Raw genomic sequence first — 15084 nt, 5'->3', positions numbered from 1 at the left:
AGGTAAGCATAAATTGTGTTTTCTCTAGTAAGGTGTATCCAGTCCACGGATCATCCATTACTTATGGGATACACAATACCAAAGCTAAAAGTACACGGATGAAGGGAGGGACAAGGCAGATACTTAAACGGAAGGTACCACGGCCTGGTAAAACCTTTCTCCCAAAAATAGCCTCGAAAGAAGCAAAAGTATCAAATTTGTAGAATTTTGAAAAGTAAGAAGCGAAGACCAAGTCGCCGCCTTGCAAATCTGTTCAACAGAAGCCCTCATTTTTAAAGGCCCAAGTGGAAGCCACAGCTCTAGTAGAATGAGCTGTAATCCTTTCAGGGGGGCTGCTGACCAGGCAGTCTCATAGGCTAAGCGTATTATGCTTCTTAGCCAAAAAGAAAGAGAGGTTGCCGAAGCCTTTTGACCTCTCCTCTGACCAGAGTAAACAACAAACAAAGTAGATGTTTGTCGAAAAATCCTTAGTAGCTTGTAAGTGTAAAACTTTTAAAGCACTAACCACGTCCAAATTGTGTAATAGACGTTCCTTCTTTGAAGAAGGATTAGGACACAAGGAGTGGAACAACAATCTCTTGATTGATATTCTTGTTAGATACCACCTTAGGTAAGAACCCAGGTTTGGTACGCAGGACTACCTTATCAGAATGAAAAATCAGATAAGGAGAATCACATTTGTAAGGCAGATAACTCGGAGACTCTACGAGCCGAGGAAATAGCTACCAAAAAAAGGGACTTTCCAAGATAAAAGTTTTATATCTATGGAATGAAGAGGTTCAAACAGAATTCCTTGAAAAACCTTAAGAACCAAGTTTAAGCTCCATGGTGGAGCAACAGGTTTAACACACAGCTTATTCTGACTAAAGCCTGACAAAATGCCTGAACGTCTGGGACATCTGCCAGACGCTTGTGTAAAAGAATAGACAGAGGCAGAAATCTGTCCCTTTAAGGAACTAGCTGACAAAACCTTTTTCCAAGCCTTCTTGGGAGAAAAGATAATATCCTAGGAATCCTGACCTTACTCCATGAGGTAACCCTTGGATTCACACCAATAAAGATATTTACGCCATATTTTATGGTAAATTTTCCTCGTGACAGGCTTTCGTGCCTGTATTAAGGTATCAATGACTGACTCGGAGAAGCCACGCTTTGATAAAATCAAGCGGTCAATCTCCATGCAGTCAGTCTCAGAGAAATTAGGTTTGGATGGTGGAAAGGACCCTGAAGTAGAAGGTCCTGTCTCAGAGGCAGAGTCCATGGTGGAAAGGATGACATGACCACCAGCTCTGCATACAAGGGTCCTGCCGTGGCCACGCTAGGCGCTATTAAAATCACTGATGCTCTCTCCTGCTTGATCTTGGGAACAGAGGAAATGGTGGAAACACATAAGCCATGGTTGAAAGACCAGGGCGCTGCCAGAGCATCTATCAGAGTCGCCCTGTGGTCCCTGGACCTGGATCCGTAACAAGGAAGCTTGGCGTTCTGTCGAGAACGCCATGAGATCTAGTTCTGGTTTGGCCCCAGCGATGAATCACTTGTGCAAACACCTCCGATGGAGTTCCCACTCCCCCGGATGATAATGTCGACTTAGAAAATCCGCCTCCCAGTTCTCCACACCTGGGATATGGATAGCTGATAGGTGGCAGGAGTGAATCTCCGCCAAGCGAATTATCTTTGAGACTTTCTAACATCGCTTGGGAACTTCTTGTTGCCCCTTGATGGTTGATGTAAGCCACAGTCGTGATGTTGTCCGAGCTGAAATCTGATGTACCTCAGAGACGCTAACTGAGGCCAAGCCTGAAGAGCATTGAATATCGCTCTTAGCTCCAGAATATTTATTGGAAGGAGAGACTCCTCCTGAGTCCCACGATCCCTGAGCCTTCAGGGAGTTCCAGACTGCACCCCAACCTAGAAGGCTGGAATCTGTTGTTACAATTGTCCATTCTGGCCTGCGAAAGGTCATTACCTTTGGACAGATGGACCCGAGATAGCCACCAGAGCAGAGAATCCCTGGTCTCTTGGTCCAGATTCAGTTGAGGGGACAAATCTGTGTAATCCCCATCCCACTGGACTGAGCATGCATAGTTGCAGCGGTCTGAGATGTAAGCGTGCAAACGGCACTATGTCCATTGCCCGCTACCATTAAGCCGATTACTTCCATACAATGAGCCACCGAAGGTCGCGGAATGGAATGAAGAACCCGGCAGGAATTTAGAAGCTTTGATAACCTGGACTCCGTCAGGTAAATTTTCATCTCTACAGAATCTATCAGAGTCCCTAGAAAGGAAACTCTTGTGAGTGGGATAGAGAACTCTTTTCCTCGTTCACTTTCCACCCATGCGATCTCAGAAATGCCAGTACTACGTCCGTATGAGACTTGGCAATTTGGGAAGTTTGACGCCTGTATCAGGATGTCGTCTAAATAAGGGGGCTACTGCTTAGGCCCCCGCGGCCTGAGACCGCCAGAAGGGGACCCTAGGAGACCTTCGTGAAGATTCTTGGGGTTGTAGCTAGACCCAAAGGGAAGAGCTACAAAACTGGTAGATGCCTGTCTAGAAAGACAAAACCTGAGAAACCGATGATGATCTTTGTGTATCGGAGATTTGAAGGTAAGCATCCTTTTAGATCCACTGTAGTCATATATTTGACCCTCCTGGATCATAGGTAGGATGGTACGATAGTTTCCATCTTGAATGATGGAACTCTGAGGAATTTGGTTTAAGATCCTTTAGGATCCAAAATTGGTCTGAATGTTCCCTCTTTCTTGGTGGAACCACAAACAGATTTGAGTAAAAACCCTGTCCTTGTTCCTATTTGGGAACTGGATGGATCACTCCCATAACTAGGAGGTCTCGTACACAGTGTAAGAATGCCTCTCTCCTTTATCTGGTTTGCAGATAACTGTGAAAGGTGAAATCTCCCTATGGGGGGGAGAAGCTTTGAAGTCCAGAAGATACCCCTGGGATATAATTTCCAACGCCCAGGGATCCTGAACATCTCTTTGCCCATACGCCTGGGCGAAGAGTGAAAAGTCTTGCCCCCACTAGATCCGTTACCGATAGGGGGCCGTTCCTTCATGCTGTCTTAGAGGCAGCAGCAGGGTTTATAGCCTGCTTACTTTTGTTCCAGGTCTGGTTTGGCCTCCAGACCGCCTTGGACTGAGCAACAGTTCCCTCTTGTCTTGCATTAGAGGAGGTTGATGCCGCACTTGCCTTGGAGTTTCGAAAGGCACGAAAATTAGACTGTTTGTGGCCCTTATTTGGACCTGTCGCTGAGGAAGGGCATGACCTTTACCTCCAGTGATATCAGCAATATCTCCTTCAAACCAAGCCCGAATAAGGTCTTTCCCCTTGAAGGGAATGTTAAGTAGCTTAGACTTTGAAGTCACGTCAGCTGACCATGATTTAAGCCATATCGCTCTGCGCGCTTGTATAGCAAAACAAATTCTTAGCCGTTAGTTTAGTTAAATGAACAATGGCATCAGTAACAAAAGAATTGGCTAGCTTAAGTGCCCTAAGTTTGCCAAATATGTCATCCAATGGAGTCGCTTACCTGTAAGGCCTCTTCCAGAGACTCAAACCAGAACGCCCGCAGCAGCAGTGACAGGGGCAATGCATGCAAGGGGCTGAAGGATAAAACCTTGTTGACAGAAATGTCGACAGGGATAGTAGTACGCTTTGCTAAAGTAGAAACTGCTCCCCTCCACCTTAGGGACTGTCTGCCATAAGGTCCCGTGTGGTGGCGTCTATAGGAAACATTTTCTAAAAATAGGAGGGGGAGAGAACGGCACACCTGGTCTATCCCATTCCTTATTAATAATTTCTGTAAACCTTTTAGGTATTGAAAAACATCAGTACACACCGGCACTGCAAAGTATTTATCCAGTCTACACAATTTCTCTGGTACTGCAATTGTGTCACAGTCATTCAGAGCAGCTAAAACCTCTTTAAGTAACACGCGGAGTGTGTTCAAGCTTAAATTTAAATGTAGAAATATCAGAATCAGGGATTCTCCCTGAATCAGAAGCATCACCCACAGACTGAAGTTCTCCTTCCTCAGCTTCAGCATATTGTGAGGCAGTATCAGAACATGGTTCTTAAAGCGTCAGTATGCCTCTGCATTTCGTCTAACCCCAGAGCTATCTCGCTTACCTCTAAGTTCAGGTAGTTCTGGGCTAAATACCGCTGACAGTGTATTATCCATGACTGCCGCCATGTCTTGTAAAGTAAACGCTATGGGTTGCCCTTGATGTACTTGGCGCCATTTCAGCGTGAGTCCCTTGAGCGGGAGTCAAGGATCTGACGACGTGGGGAGAGTTAGTCGGCATAACTTCCCCCTCACTAGATTCCTCTGGTGATGACATTTTTTAAAGACATAATATGATCTTTTATTGCTTAAAGTGAAGTCAGTACAATTGGTACACATTCTAAGAGGGGGTTCCACCATGGCCTTTAAACATAATGAACAAGGAAGTTTCCTTTAATGTCAGACATGTTTATACAGACTAGCAATGAGACTAGCAGAGCATTGGAAAACACATTAATTCAATTTAACAAGCAATATAAAAAAAAAACGGTACTGTGCCTTTAAGGGAAACAGAATTTAGTCAAAGATTTGAAAAACAGGAAAAAAGGCAGTTACACAAACAAAATTTTTACAGTGGTATGTAATAGGCTAACAGAGCATTGCAACCAGCTTGCAAATGGATGATTAACCCCTAGTTCAAAAAAACGGATCATAAAAAACAACATAGACTTTTTTATCAGTTCCCAGCAAAGTGCCACAGCTTACTGTGGCTCCTACCTTCCTCCAATAAACGATTTTAGGCTCTTTAGAGATGTCCTGTAGCATGCAGTGGACTCTTGAGGAAAACTGATGTCTCAGTCTGTAATTATAACTGCGCAAAAAAGGCGCTAAAATAGGCCCCTCCCACTCATATTACAGCAGTGGAAGAGCCTCAGGAAACTGTTTCTAGGCAAAAATACAGCCAGCCATGTAGAAAAAATTAGGCCCCAATAAGTTTATCACCAAGCATATATAAAAAACGATTAAAACATGCCAGCAAACGTTTTATAGTAGCTATATCTATAAAGGGTATTAACCCCTGAGAGGTAAGCATGATACCAGTCATTATTAAATCACTGTATTCAGGCTTAACTTACATTTATCAGGAATCAGCAGCATTTTTCCTAGCATTTCCAATCCTAGAAAAAATCATAACTGCACATATCCTGATAGCAGAATAAACTGCACGCCATTCCCCCTCTGAAGTTACCTCACTCCTCAGACATGTGTGAGAACAGCAATGGATCTTAGTTACAACCTGCTAAGGCAAAGTCTTCTTCTATCTCTGCCTGAGAACAAATAGCACAACTCCCGGTACTATTTAAAATAACAAACTTTTGATTGAAGTTAATAAACTAACTATTTTTCACCACTCTCCTCTTACTACCTTCCATGCGCGTTGAGAGTTGGCAAGAGAATGACTGGATATGGTAGTGAGGGGAGGAGCTATATAACAGCTTTGCTTGTGGGGTCCTCTTGCAACTTCCTGTTGGGAGTGAGAATATCCCATAAGTAATGGATGATCCGTGAACTGGAGTACACCTTACTAGAAAAAAGCTGTCCTATAATCCAATATGCTGAGATCAGTAATACAGCAATGTAACCTCCCATACAGTTGCATGTATATGCCATGTCATTTTTTTTAATTATTTAAATCAGATATTTGTTTTTATTTAAATAAGGATTTTTTTTTTATAAAATGCTTTTTTGATGAAAAATCTATCGAAATATAGTTTCTATTTAAAAGGTACATTGTAATCCAAAGGTTATTCATCCTGAAATAAGTTTTTCATTATGTAGCATTAGGCTGTATATTCATGATTTTCTAGAAGATATATAACATATTCTTGGTTTTTGAATGCTTGGAACTTATAGCAGACTTTCTGCTCTCCAAACCATTATTTAGAATAAAAAGAGGGAAATTGGTCTTTTACAATTGAATAGGTTGAAAAGCCTAAGACAGGCCTGGGGGTTCAATTTATAAAGCTGCAGAGGCAGATTCTGAGTCGTTGTGGTAGAAATTTAGTAGAAATTTACGCAAACCAGCCTGCAACTGTTTTTTAAGAAGCAGCGTTCTTAACCTCTCTCCACCTACTCGGAAGGGGTAGAATAAAATCACCCTGGGAATGATCCAATTGGGGTGATTAACAATCGCTGCTCTTGCGTGATTGCTGTGCAAGAGCGGGCATTACATAAACAGTGTTGTTTGGGGCAACTCTGGACTAGAGGTTCCCTGGATGGGAGAACTTTTCTACCTGGACAATTGTAAATGTGGGGAGTTGTAACACGGTGAAATAATTTCTGTTTTTTCTGGCTTTGTATCACTTTTTTATTATTTTACTTTCTTTTCTATCCTTTGTAACTTGTGTCCTCTTCTTCATCTTGGATATTTACATTTATATGTCTATTTATAACACATTATTTTTATGTCATACCTCCAAGTGCAGGTTTCCTGAGATTTATATCCATACAAGAAACATCCAAGTCCCACTATTCCTGCCACCACCAACATCTGTGTGTAGAAACCAAGCCAAGCAAAGTAAATCCCAACCTTCTCTCCATAGTATTTCCTATAAAATAAGTAGAAATAATTATATATATTTTTTTCAAAACCCATTGCGATAATGTTATACAATATACAACCTGCTGAACATTAATGCAGTGATTGCTCTTAAATTATCTATATGTTAAATATTATTATCATGGGGGGACAAGTGCAAACAAATGCTTTTAAGTGGTAGAGCAGTGTTTCTCAACCACATTCCTCAACGACCCTTAACAGGCCAGATCTTTATGATAACTAAACTTTAGCACAGGTGAAATGATTACCTGATGTGTGAGAATACTTTAGTAACCATGGTTACTGATCAGCTGATTATTTCACATGTGCTCTAAAGTTCAGATATCATGAAAATCTGGCCAGTAAGGGTTACTTGAGGACTGGAATTGAGAAACATTGTGTTAGAGCATAATTGCTTGAGTATGACTATGGTTTTAACTCTCACACATATTTAAAGTCAGTTTCCAAAGCACCAATGCACTTTGGGACCTAGCTCTAGTAAGCCAATCAGCAGAGGCATAAGGTTGTAGTCACCAACCACAAGCTATCTTGTAGTAGTGCATTGCTGGTCCTGAGCTTACCTAGTATACTTTCCAACAAAGGATACCAAGAGAACTAAGTAAATTGATAACAGAACTAAGCTGAAATTCTAGCTAAATCCTAACGTTTAATTTTGAATTTCATGTCCATTTACAGAGACAGTAAAGCCATGTAATTACTAAACACTTCTGTTCTGTTGCTATAGAATAACATAGTCAGCCAAGTAAATTATCATCTTGTTTGCTGCAGGTTTGTTTTCAATAACCTAAACTCCACCCACTTTTTGCCTTAGTTAAAGGAGCCACCTGGGCTGAGTCCTGCAGGTATCAAGGCTAGCCTTGGTCATAATGTTGCCCCGGTCATAATGTTAGTAAACTTGCATTGCTTTGCATTAATTATCAGTTAAAGCCAATCTAAGGAAAGATATGTAGCAGGATTTGCCTTTTTTGCTTTCAAGCATTGAAAATGAGAAAATCACAATTTTCAGATCTATAATACATGGAGAGGTGGGGGCAAAATAAATAAGGGAAGTATATTGCAAAGTTGTCTTCACTATGCACGAGCAAAAAAGGTTATATAAAAAAAAAACAAATCTCAATGTGATTACTGTCCCTTTTATGGAAAAATTCTCCCTGCACTCATTTCAGTGTTAACACTCATATTCAATGGTGAACAATTGTTCTATAAAAACATTTTAAAATGCAGAAAAAGCATAAAGAAAACCATTAAAAACTGATAATAAATCCACTGTCCATCCACTAAAGTAATGCTCTATGTGAATCTCTTAATTGAAAATGAATTGTGCACATTTTTCTGGCTGATGTTTCAGACGTAGATGCTTTTTATCTATCTTTTACCAGCATTTTATAAGTGGAATTCCTGCCGTTATCAACTAGTAGTTTACGTGAAGTGACCAATGCTTGATATCTCGCACATCAAACAAAACCGCCAGCATCATGGAAAAAGCAATATTTACAACTGCAGCAGCTAAGGGAAACACACTTGCAAAATGGTTTATACAGCTGTTTGTAACTGTAAAATATGTGCATGTCTCTTTTGTTGTGATAAAATAGCTGGATAGAACTAAATTATGTCCTCTAGAACCTGGCAGCGAGAATCCTGGCACAGTTTTAGAAGAATGTGTCACCTGTCTTTTGTCCCAGCATGCGGAATACAAACCAATTATGTTGTGTATTGTGAAGTATCTTATCTTGCAGTCATGTCTTGTGTATGTTGTCTTGTTTTATCTGTCTATATTTTATATATTTCCAGTAGATTATTTTATACAGGGAATTATTTTTGTTTTGCTTAAATTCCCTTATGCTTTAATGTTCTATAGATCTTCTTTTATGACACCATGTGAATCCTTTGCAGAGGAGATACTTCTATACCCAGAATAAAAATACAGTTACAAGACAGTTGCTGCTCCTGCTCTAACTTGCAACTAGCAGCTGTGATGGGTACAAATCTTTATAAAATTATGCAATTTTCAATGTGGATGTGGGAAACATTTTTCCACACACAATATTTGTTTCACAAGCAGGTTTTATTGAATCAAGGTCAATTTGAAAGTCTCTTACATATAAACTACTTTCTTGAATTACTCTTTTACTTATTTGATTAAGAATGTCATCAAGAGCCCAAAATGGCCATTATAGGCGATTAAGACAAACAATATCAAAATTGTTCACTATATTTTATTTACCCCATTATGTATGTAGCCTTGTGTTTCCCTAGTTCTTTATTTTTTTTTAAAGTTAAAAAATGTTTGACCTCTCTCCTACAATGTCTTTAAAAAAGGCAACAACCATACAATATAGTACCAGACCTTCAAACTATCCTGATGGAGAGCGCCAGTCGCTAATTCTGAGGCTTATGTCCCCACTGTCCCTCTTAGCCATATCTCCTGATTTACAGAATTTCTCTTAGTCCTAGCCCATAGGCGACCCAGGAAATGCCTACAGAACTGCCCAAATACACCCACAATCCATCCAGACACACCCATTATCCCGGGCTACTATCCATAACCACACCCTCCTAACATGGGCTCCACCTACAAAATGGTGATCCCCACCCTCAACCTCCTTAGTTTCAGATACCCAGTCATCCCGTTGGGAGGTATGTAGGCTTGCTCCTCTGTCACGTATAGGAGAATAGTATGAACATGTGAACTGTTGTATGTCTTGTAGTTTCTAGTGTGTGTGTGTATAAAACAAAGTATAACAAATACATATTTCTATTTATCTTACATAACATATACAGTATAAGAGAACTGCTCTACCAGGAACAAACAACAGCTCAGTAGCTTGTTCTATGGTGAGTTATCACACAGAGGAAAACTTTACAGAAGTATAATCAGTCTGCTCCCGCCGAGTAAAGTCAGTCCTGCTCCCGAAATACCAACAATCCCTCCACTGATAAAGGAACAAGAAAAACCCAGAGCAATCGTTTCCTCCTTCTTTGAGACCACGGTGAGTGAGGGGCAGCCAGTATCCATCTAAGCACATTGGGCCTGGAGTCCAGGGCCTGGTTTTCCCCCATTATCTCTAGGCAGAATTATCCAGGGTCATTATTCAAACACAAAACAGAAGAGAAGTGCTCACCAGGAACGAACAACAGCTCAGTAGCGAGTTACCACCTAGGAGCAGTACCTTTTAGCGCAATTGGTGCTATATTGACATACCTTACAAGATCCAAAGGCTGCGACTTGTAAAAGCTCAGTGGTGAGCCCATTCCCTGTACAAAAGATATCTTTCATTAGGGTAACCAGGATCCTTTGACTTCTCATTAAACCTACACTGTAAAAAAAAAGTATATATTTAGTAAGTTAACATATTTCTATAATAATTTCTAACAGAATATCTTTTAATTGTGAACAGAGGAAAATTAACAAATAAAATGTTTATATTTATGTAATTTTATACTTACATACACACACATATACATATATGTATGCACACACTCACATATATTAATCTACATGTGTGCACCCCTATGCATACATGTGTATACAGATCTCAAATGGTATTATTAGTTAAATAAAGTACCTCATATAAGAATGCTACAAAGTAAGGTAGAATTTCACTAATACACTTATACACATACATTCACCTTATATATACACAGCACAGCATATATACACATATATATGAAAACATTTGTTTTTGTTCATACAGCTTAGTTTATCTAGAGGACTTGTCAGAGATTCTTTACCATACTACTAAAAACTTGTAAACAGTTCATGTACGTACATCATGAAGGGGGAAAGCTGCTTTGTAGATCCCTGAATCCAAAAGTTTGGTTAGATGCAAATTTCTTTACATTATCCTTTACAGGCATACTCCACACGGGAAAGGACAAAATGGACCTGAATAATAAAAATAACTCAAAGTAACCCAAAGAATAATCAGAGATGTTTTAGGATTATCTGTAATTTTAGATCTGCATAATAAATTTAAGGAAAATAGGGGAAATATACCATTATTAGTTAGAATTATATACTAGTAGAACATAAACAATTACTGTGAGCTGTATGGAAAAACAACTTTGTAAAGATCAGTTGTTATGATAAATACCTTGATACATAAATTTTGCCCCCAATGAAATATTTGAACAATATTTTTGTGTTGTTTAGATACAATGCATGTTTCTCTGATCTATGCACAGACTATGGAGTACAAATTCAAACCATAGTTTAATTAAAAACACACTGGCACTACTAGAGGATGTACACAGTCTATTGATTCATGTTGGTTGTGAGTCACAGTGTTCTTTGTGGGGGCTTTAAACATGTTTGTAAAAAGACACTAGAGTCCATCCAAACTACAGGTAAAAGACCAGGCTGGCTAACCTAGATTTTTGGCGAAGTCCATATTGAGCAGAAATCTTCATTGTTTTGTTAAAAAAAGCGGTTCAACATTTCTCATAGATAGTTACAGCATGTTTTTGTACCATCTTTGTATATCTGAGTAGTATGGTACAGCTCAAATTTAAATGTATTCCTAGTCACAAATTTCCTATATAACAGTTGATTAAAATTGTGATTAATTTTATTTTATTGTGAGGTGTTATATTTACTATACATGTTGGGTACAATCTAACGTGGTATATGATCATCAATGCCATGCCTCCATATAAAACATGTGGGTCCCTCGAAATTACAACATTTTATATTTCAATAACAATGTCTCTTTAAAGTGAATGTCTACTTTCATGATAAAGTGCCCCGGTTTTTAAAAAAAAAAAACAACTATTAAAAACAGGGACACTTTCATTCAGGAAATTTTACATTGCACCAGATTTTACAAATACTTACCTTCTTCTCGCTGAGAACACCGGAACACCAATCCCATGCCTGCAGCTCCTCTGTACTTCGTCAGCAATGACTAAACTTGGCTCTCTCCAATCACAGCTTCGCCCCCAGGAGCATTCATCTGGTGAGGCCCACACCGGTGATTGGAGGAAGCCGCTTCGTCATTGCTGTGTTAGTACAGCAGGATAAAGCAAGCGGGGGATCGCGATCTGGTGTTTCAGGAGAAGAAGGTAAGTATTTGTAAAATCCGGTGCAATTGTAAACTTTGGATGAATGAAAGTGCCCCTGTTTTTTAATAGTTTTTTTAAGAAACTGGGCACTTTATCATGAAAGTTTTGACATTAATTTTAAAATCTAGTCCAGTATCTACCAGCGCCTAATGGGTAAATATTTTTGAGAAATTAACATGCACATGGGCGCTGTTTTAATAAATAAACTTTACTTCCCCAATTAGCAATACAATATTCAAAATAGCAGTTCTATTAAAATGCAGACATATATTAATTAACAGTACATTTCGGCTTCTTGTTGCCGGTGTGAAAAAAGCCTCTTTGTCTTGAGTATAAAAATCACTAAAACGATCCTTTTCAAAAGGTGCCGTGAAAAATTCTTGTTCCGGGCTTTTATAACATCTTCATTAACTGTAAAAATCTTTGTGAACCAATTAAATGCTGAATGACGTGTCTTTAGGTCATTGGGTTGGAGAGGCAGTTTGATGTGCATCACTTCAGCATAAGTACATAACACATCCCATGGAGCGTGCACCTTTACAAAGATGAGTTTTTCATCTGATATCTAAAACAAAAGAATATCATTGTTATCACAAACATATTTAAATTAAAAATAATAGTCAGGTATAGGTATATGGTTAACAAATATATAAGTACTTATATGATAGATGCTAGGTACTAAAGCTGTTTCTATATATTAAAATCACTTTTTCTTTAATGTCTCAAACAGTCTAACACAGTAATAATAGGTATTTTCATAGATACAAAGGCCTGAATTCAACAAAACCTGTTTGTGAAACAAATATCTCACAGATAAAAAAACCTGCTGCAACATTACAACTTGAGAACTGTGTCAATTTGTCAATTTACAGAGATTTGCCTTCCGCCCATCACATCCCTGAGCCATACGAAAGAAGAAAATTTGATAATAGACATAAATTGGATGGTTGTTTAAAACTGAATGCTCAATCTGAAGAAAACAAACAAAAAAAACAAATAAAACAAATAAAGACAACCTCATTATCTATGAAAAAGTGATACACAATAGCGAGACACAATACTTCACATGGGCAATAAGAGTGTTTGTTAATTCCACATGCTTGGTGTTAGTGTTGGCAAACAATCCTGACCACCACTTCTCATTCTGTGTGGTGAGACTACTGTTCTATAATTAATAGACCATTGTTAAACTTGTTAACTGTGTCTAAAACATGTTTCCAAAGTTATAATAGTTTTAAACTCTTTGCGTTTTCACATACAAGATATCATGTAGTGGGCACTTTGCAAACTATGGCCTAGATTTAGAGTTCGGCGGTAGCCGTCAAAACCAGCGTTAGAGGCTCCTAACGCTGGTTTTGGCCGCCCGCTGGTATTTGGAGTCAGTGATTAAAGGGTCTAACGCTCACTTTGCAGCCGCGACTTTTCCATACCGCAGATCCCCCTACGCCATTTGCGTAGCCTATCTTTTCAATGGGATCTTTCTAACGCTGGTATTTAGAGTCGTTTCTGCAGTGAGCGTTAGAGCTCTAACGACAAGATTCCAGCCGCCTGAAAAAAGCAGGAGTTAAGAGCTTTCTGGCTAACGCCGGTTTATAAAGCTCTTAACTACTGTGCCCTAAAGTACACTAACACCCATAAACTACCTATGTACCCCTAAACCGAGCTCCCCCCACATCGCCGCCACTCGATTAAAAATTTTAACCCCTAATCTTCCGACCGCCACCTACGTTATACTTATGTACCCCTAATCTGCTGCCCCTAACCCCGCCGACCCCTATATTACATTTATTAACCCCTAATCTGCCCCCCACAACATCGCCGCCAGCTACTTACAATAATTAACCCCTAATCTTCCGACCGCAAAGCGCCGCCACCTACGTTATCCCTATGTACCCCTAATCTGCTGCCCCTAACACCGCCGACCCCTATATTATATTTATTAACCCCTAATCTGCCCCCCTCAACGTCGCCGACACCTACCTACACTTATTAACCCCTAATCTGCCGAGCGGACCTGAGCGCTACTATAATAAAGTTATTAACCCCGAATCCGCCTCACTAACCCTATCATAAATAGTATTAACCCCTAATCTGCCCTCCCTAACATCGCCGACACCTAACTTCAATTATTAACCCCTAATCTGCCGACCGGAGCTCACCGCTATTCTAATAAATGTATTAACCCCTAAAGCTAAGTCTAACCCTAACACTAACACCCCCCTAATTTAAATATAATTTTAATCTAACGAAATAAATTAACTCTTATTAAATAAATTAATCCTATTTAAAGCTAAATACTTACCTGTAAAATAAACCCTAATATAGCTACAATATAAATTATAATTATATTATAGCTATTTTAGGATTAATATTTATTTTACAGGCAACTTGGTATTTATTTTAACTAGGTACAATAGCTATTAAATAGTTAAGAACTATTTAATAGTTACCTAGTTAAAATAATAACAAATTTACCTGTAAAATAAATCCTAACCTAAGATATAATTAAACCTAACACTACCCTATCAATAAAATAATTAAATAAACTACCTACAATTACCTACAATTAACCTAACACTACACTATCAATAAATTAAATAAACACAATTGCTACAAATAAATACAATTAAATAAACTAGCTAAAGTACAAAAAATAAAAAAGAACTAAGTTACAGAAAATAATAAAATATTTACAAACATAAGAATAATATTACAACAATTTTAAACTAATTACACCTACTCTAAGCCCCCTAATAAAATAACAAAGCCCCCCAAAATAATAAATTCCCTACCCTATTCTAAATTAAAAAAGTTACAAGCTCTTTTACCTTACCAGCCCTGAACAGGGCCCTTTGCGGGGCATGCCCCAAGAAGTTCAGCTCTTTTGCCTGTAAAAAAAAACATACAATACCCCCCCCCCCAACATTACAACCCACCACCCACATACCCCTAATCTAACCCAAACCCCCCTTAAATAAACCTAACACTAATCCCCTGAAGATCTTCCTACCTTGTCTTCACCATCCAGGTATCACCGATCCGTCCTGGCTCCAAGATCTTCATCCAACCCAAGCGGGGGTTGGCGATCCATAATCCGGTGCTGAAGAGGTCCAGAAGAGGCTCCAAAGTCTTCATCCTATCCGGCAAGAAGAGGACATCCGGACCGGCAACCATCTTGATCCAAGCGGCATCTTCTATCTTCATCCGATGACGACCGGCTCCATCCTGAAGACCTCCACCGCGGACCCATCTTCTTCCGGCGACGTCCAACTGCAGAATGACGGTTCCTTTAAGGGACGTCATCCAAGATGGCGTCCCTCGAATTCCGATTGGCTGATAGGATTCTATCAGCCAATCGGAATTAAGGTAGGAAT

The 15084-nt window shown here is 39.3% G+C and overlaps 1 protein-coding gene across 1 annotated transcript in view; it reads right to left on the bottom strand.

Annotated features, from left to right (window-relative positions):
* ANO6 (anoctamin 6) overlaps positions 1-15084 on the bottom strand; it is a 198160-nt gene that overhangs the window by 65203 nt on the left and 117873 nt on the right. The window contains 8 exon segments of the mRNA XM_053719206.1: positions 6504-6638; positions 9852-9891; positions 9894-9966; positions 10420-10467; positions 10469-10504; positions 10506-10535; positions 11995-12099; positions 12102-12275. Of these exon segments, the coding sequence (XP_053575181.1) occupies positions 6504-6638; positions 9852-9891; positions 9894-9966; positions 10420-10467; positions 10469-10504; positions 10506-10535; positions 11995-12099; positions 12102-12275 (641 nt within the window).

This window comes from Bombina bombina, chromosome 6, assembly GCF_027579735.1.
Source record: "Bombina bombina isolate aBomBom1 chromosome 6, aBomBom1.pri, whole genome shotgun sequence".
NCBI classification, from domain to species: domain Eukaryota; kingdom Metazoa; phylum Chordata; class Amphibia; order Anura; family Bombinatoridae; genus Bombina; species Bombina bombina.
This window is presented reverse-complemented; position numbering and strand designations above follow the sequence as displayed.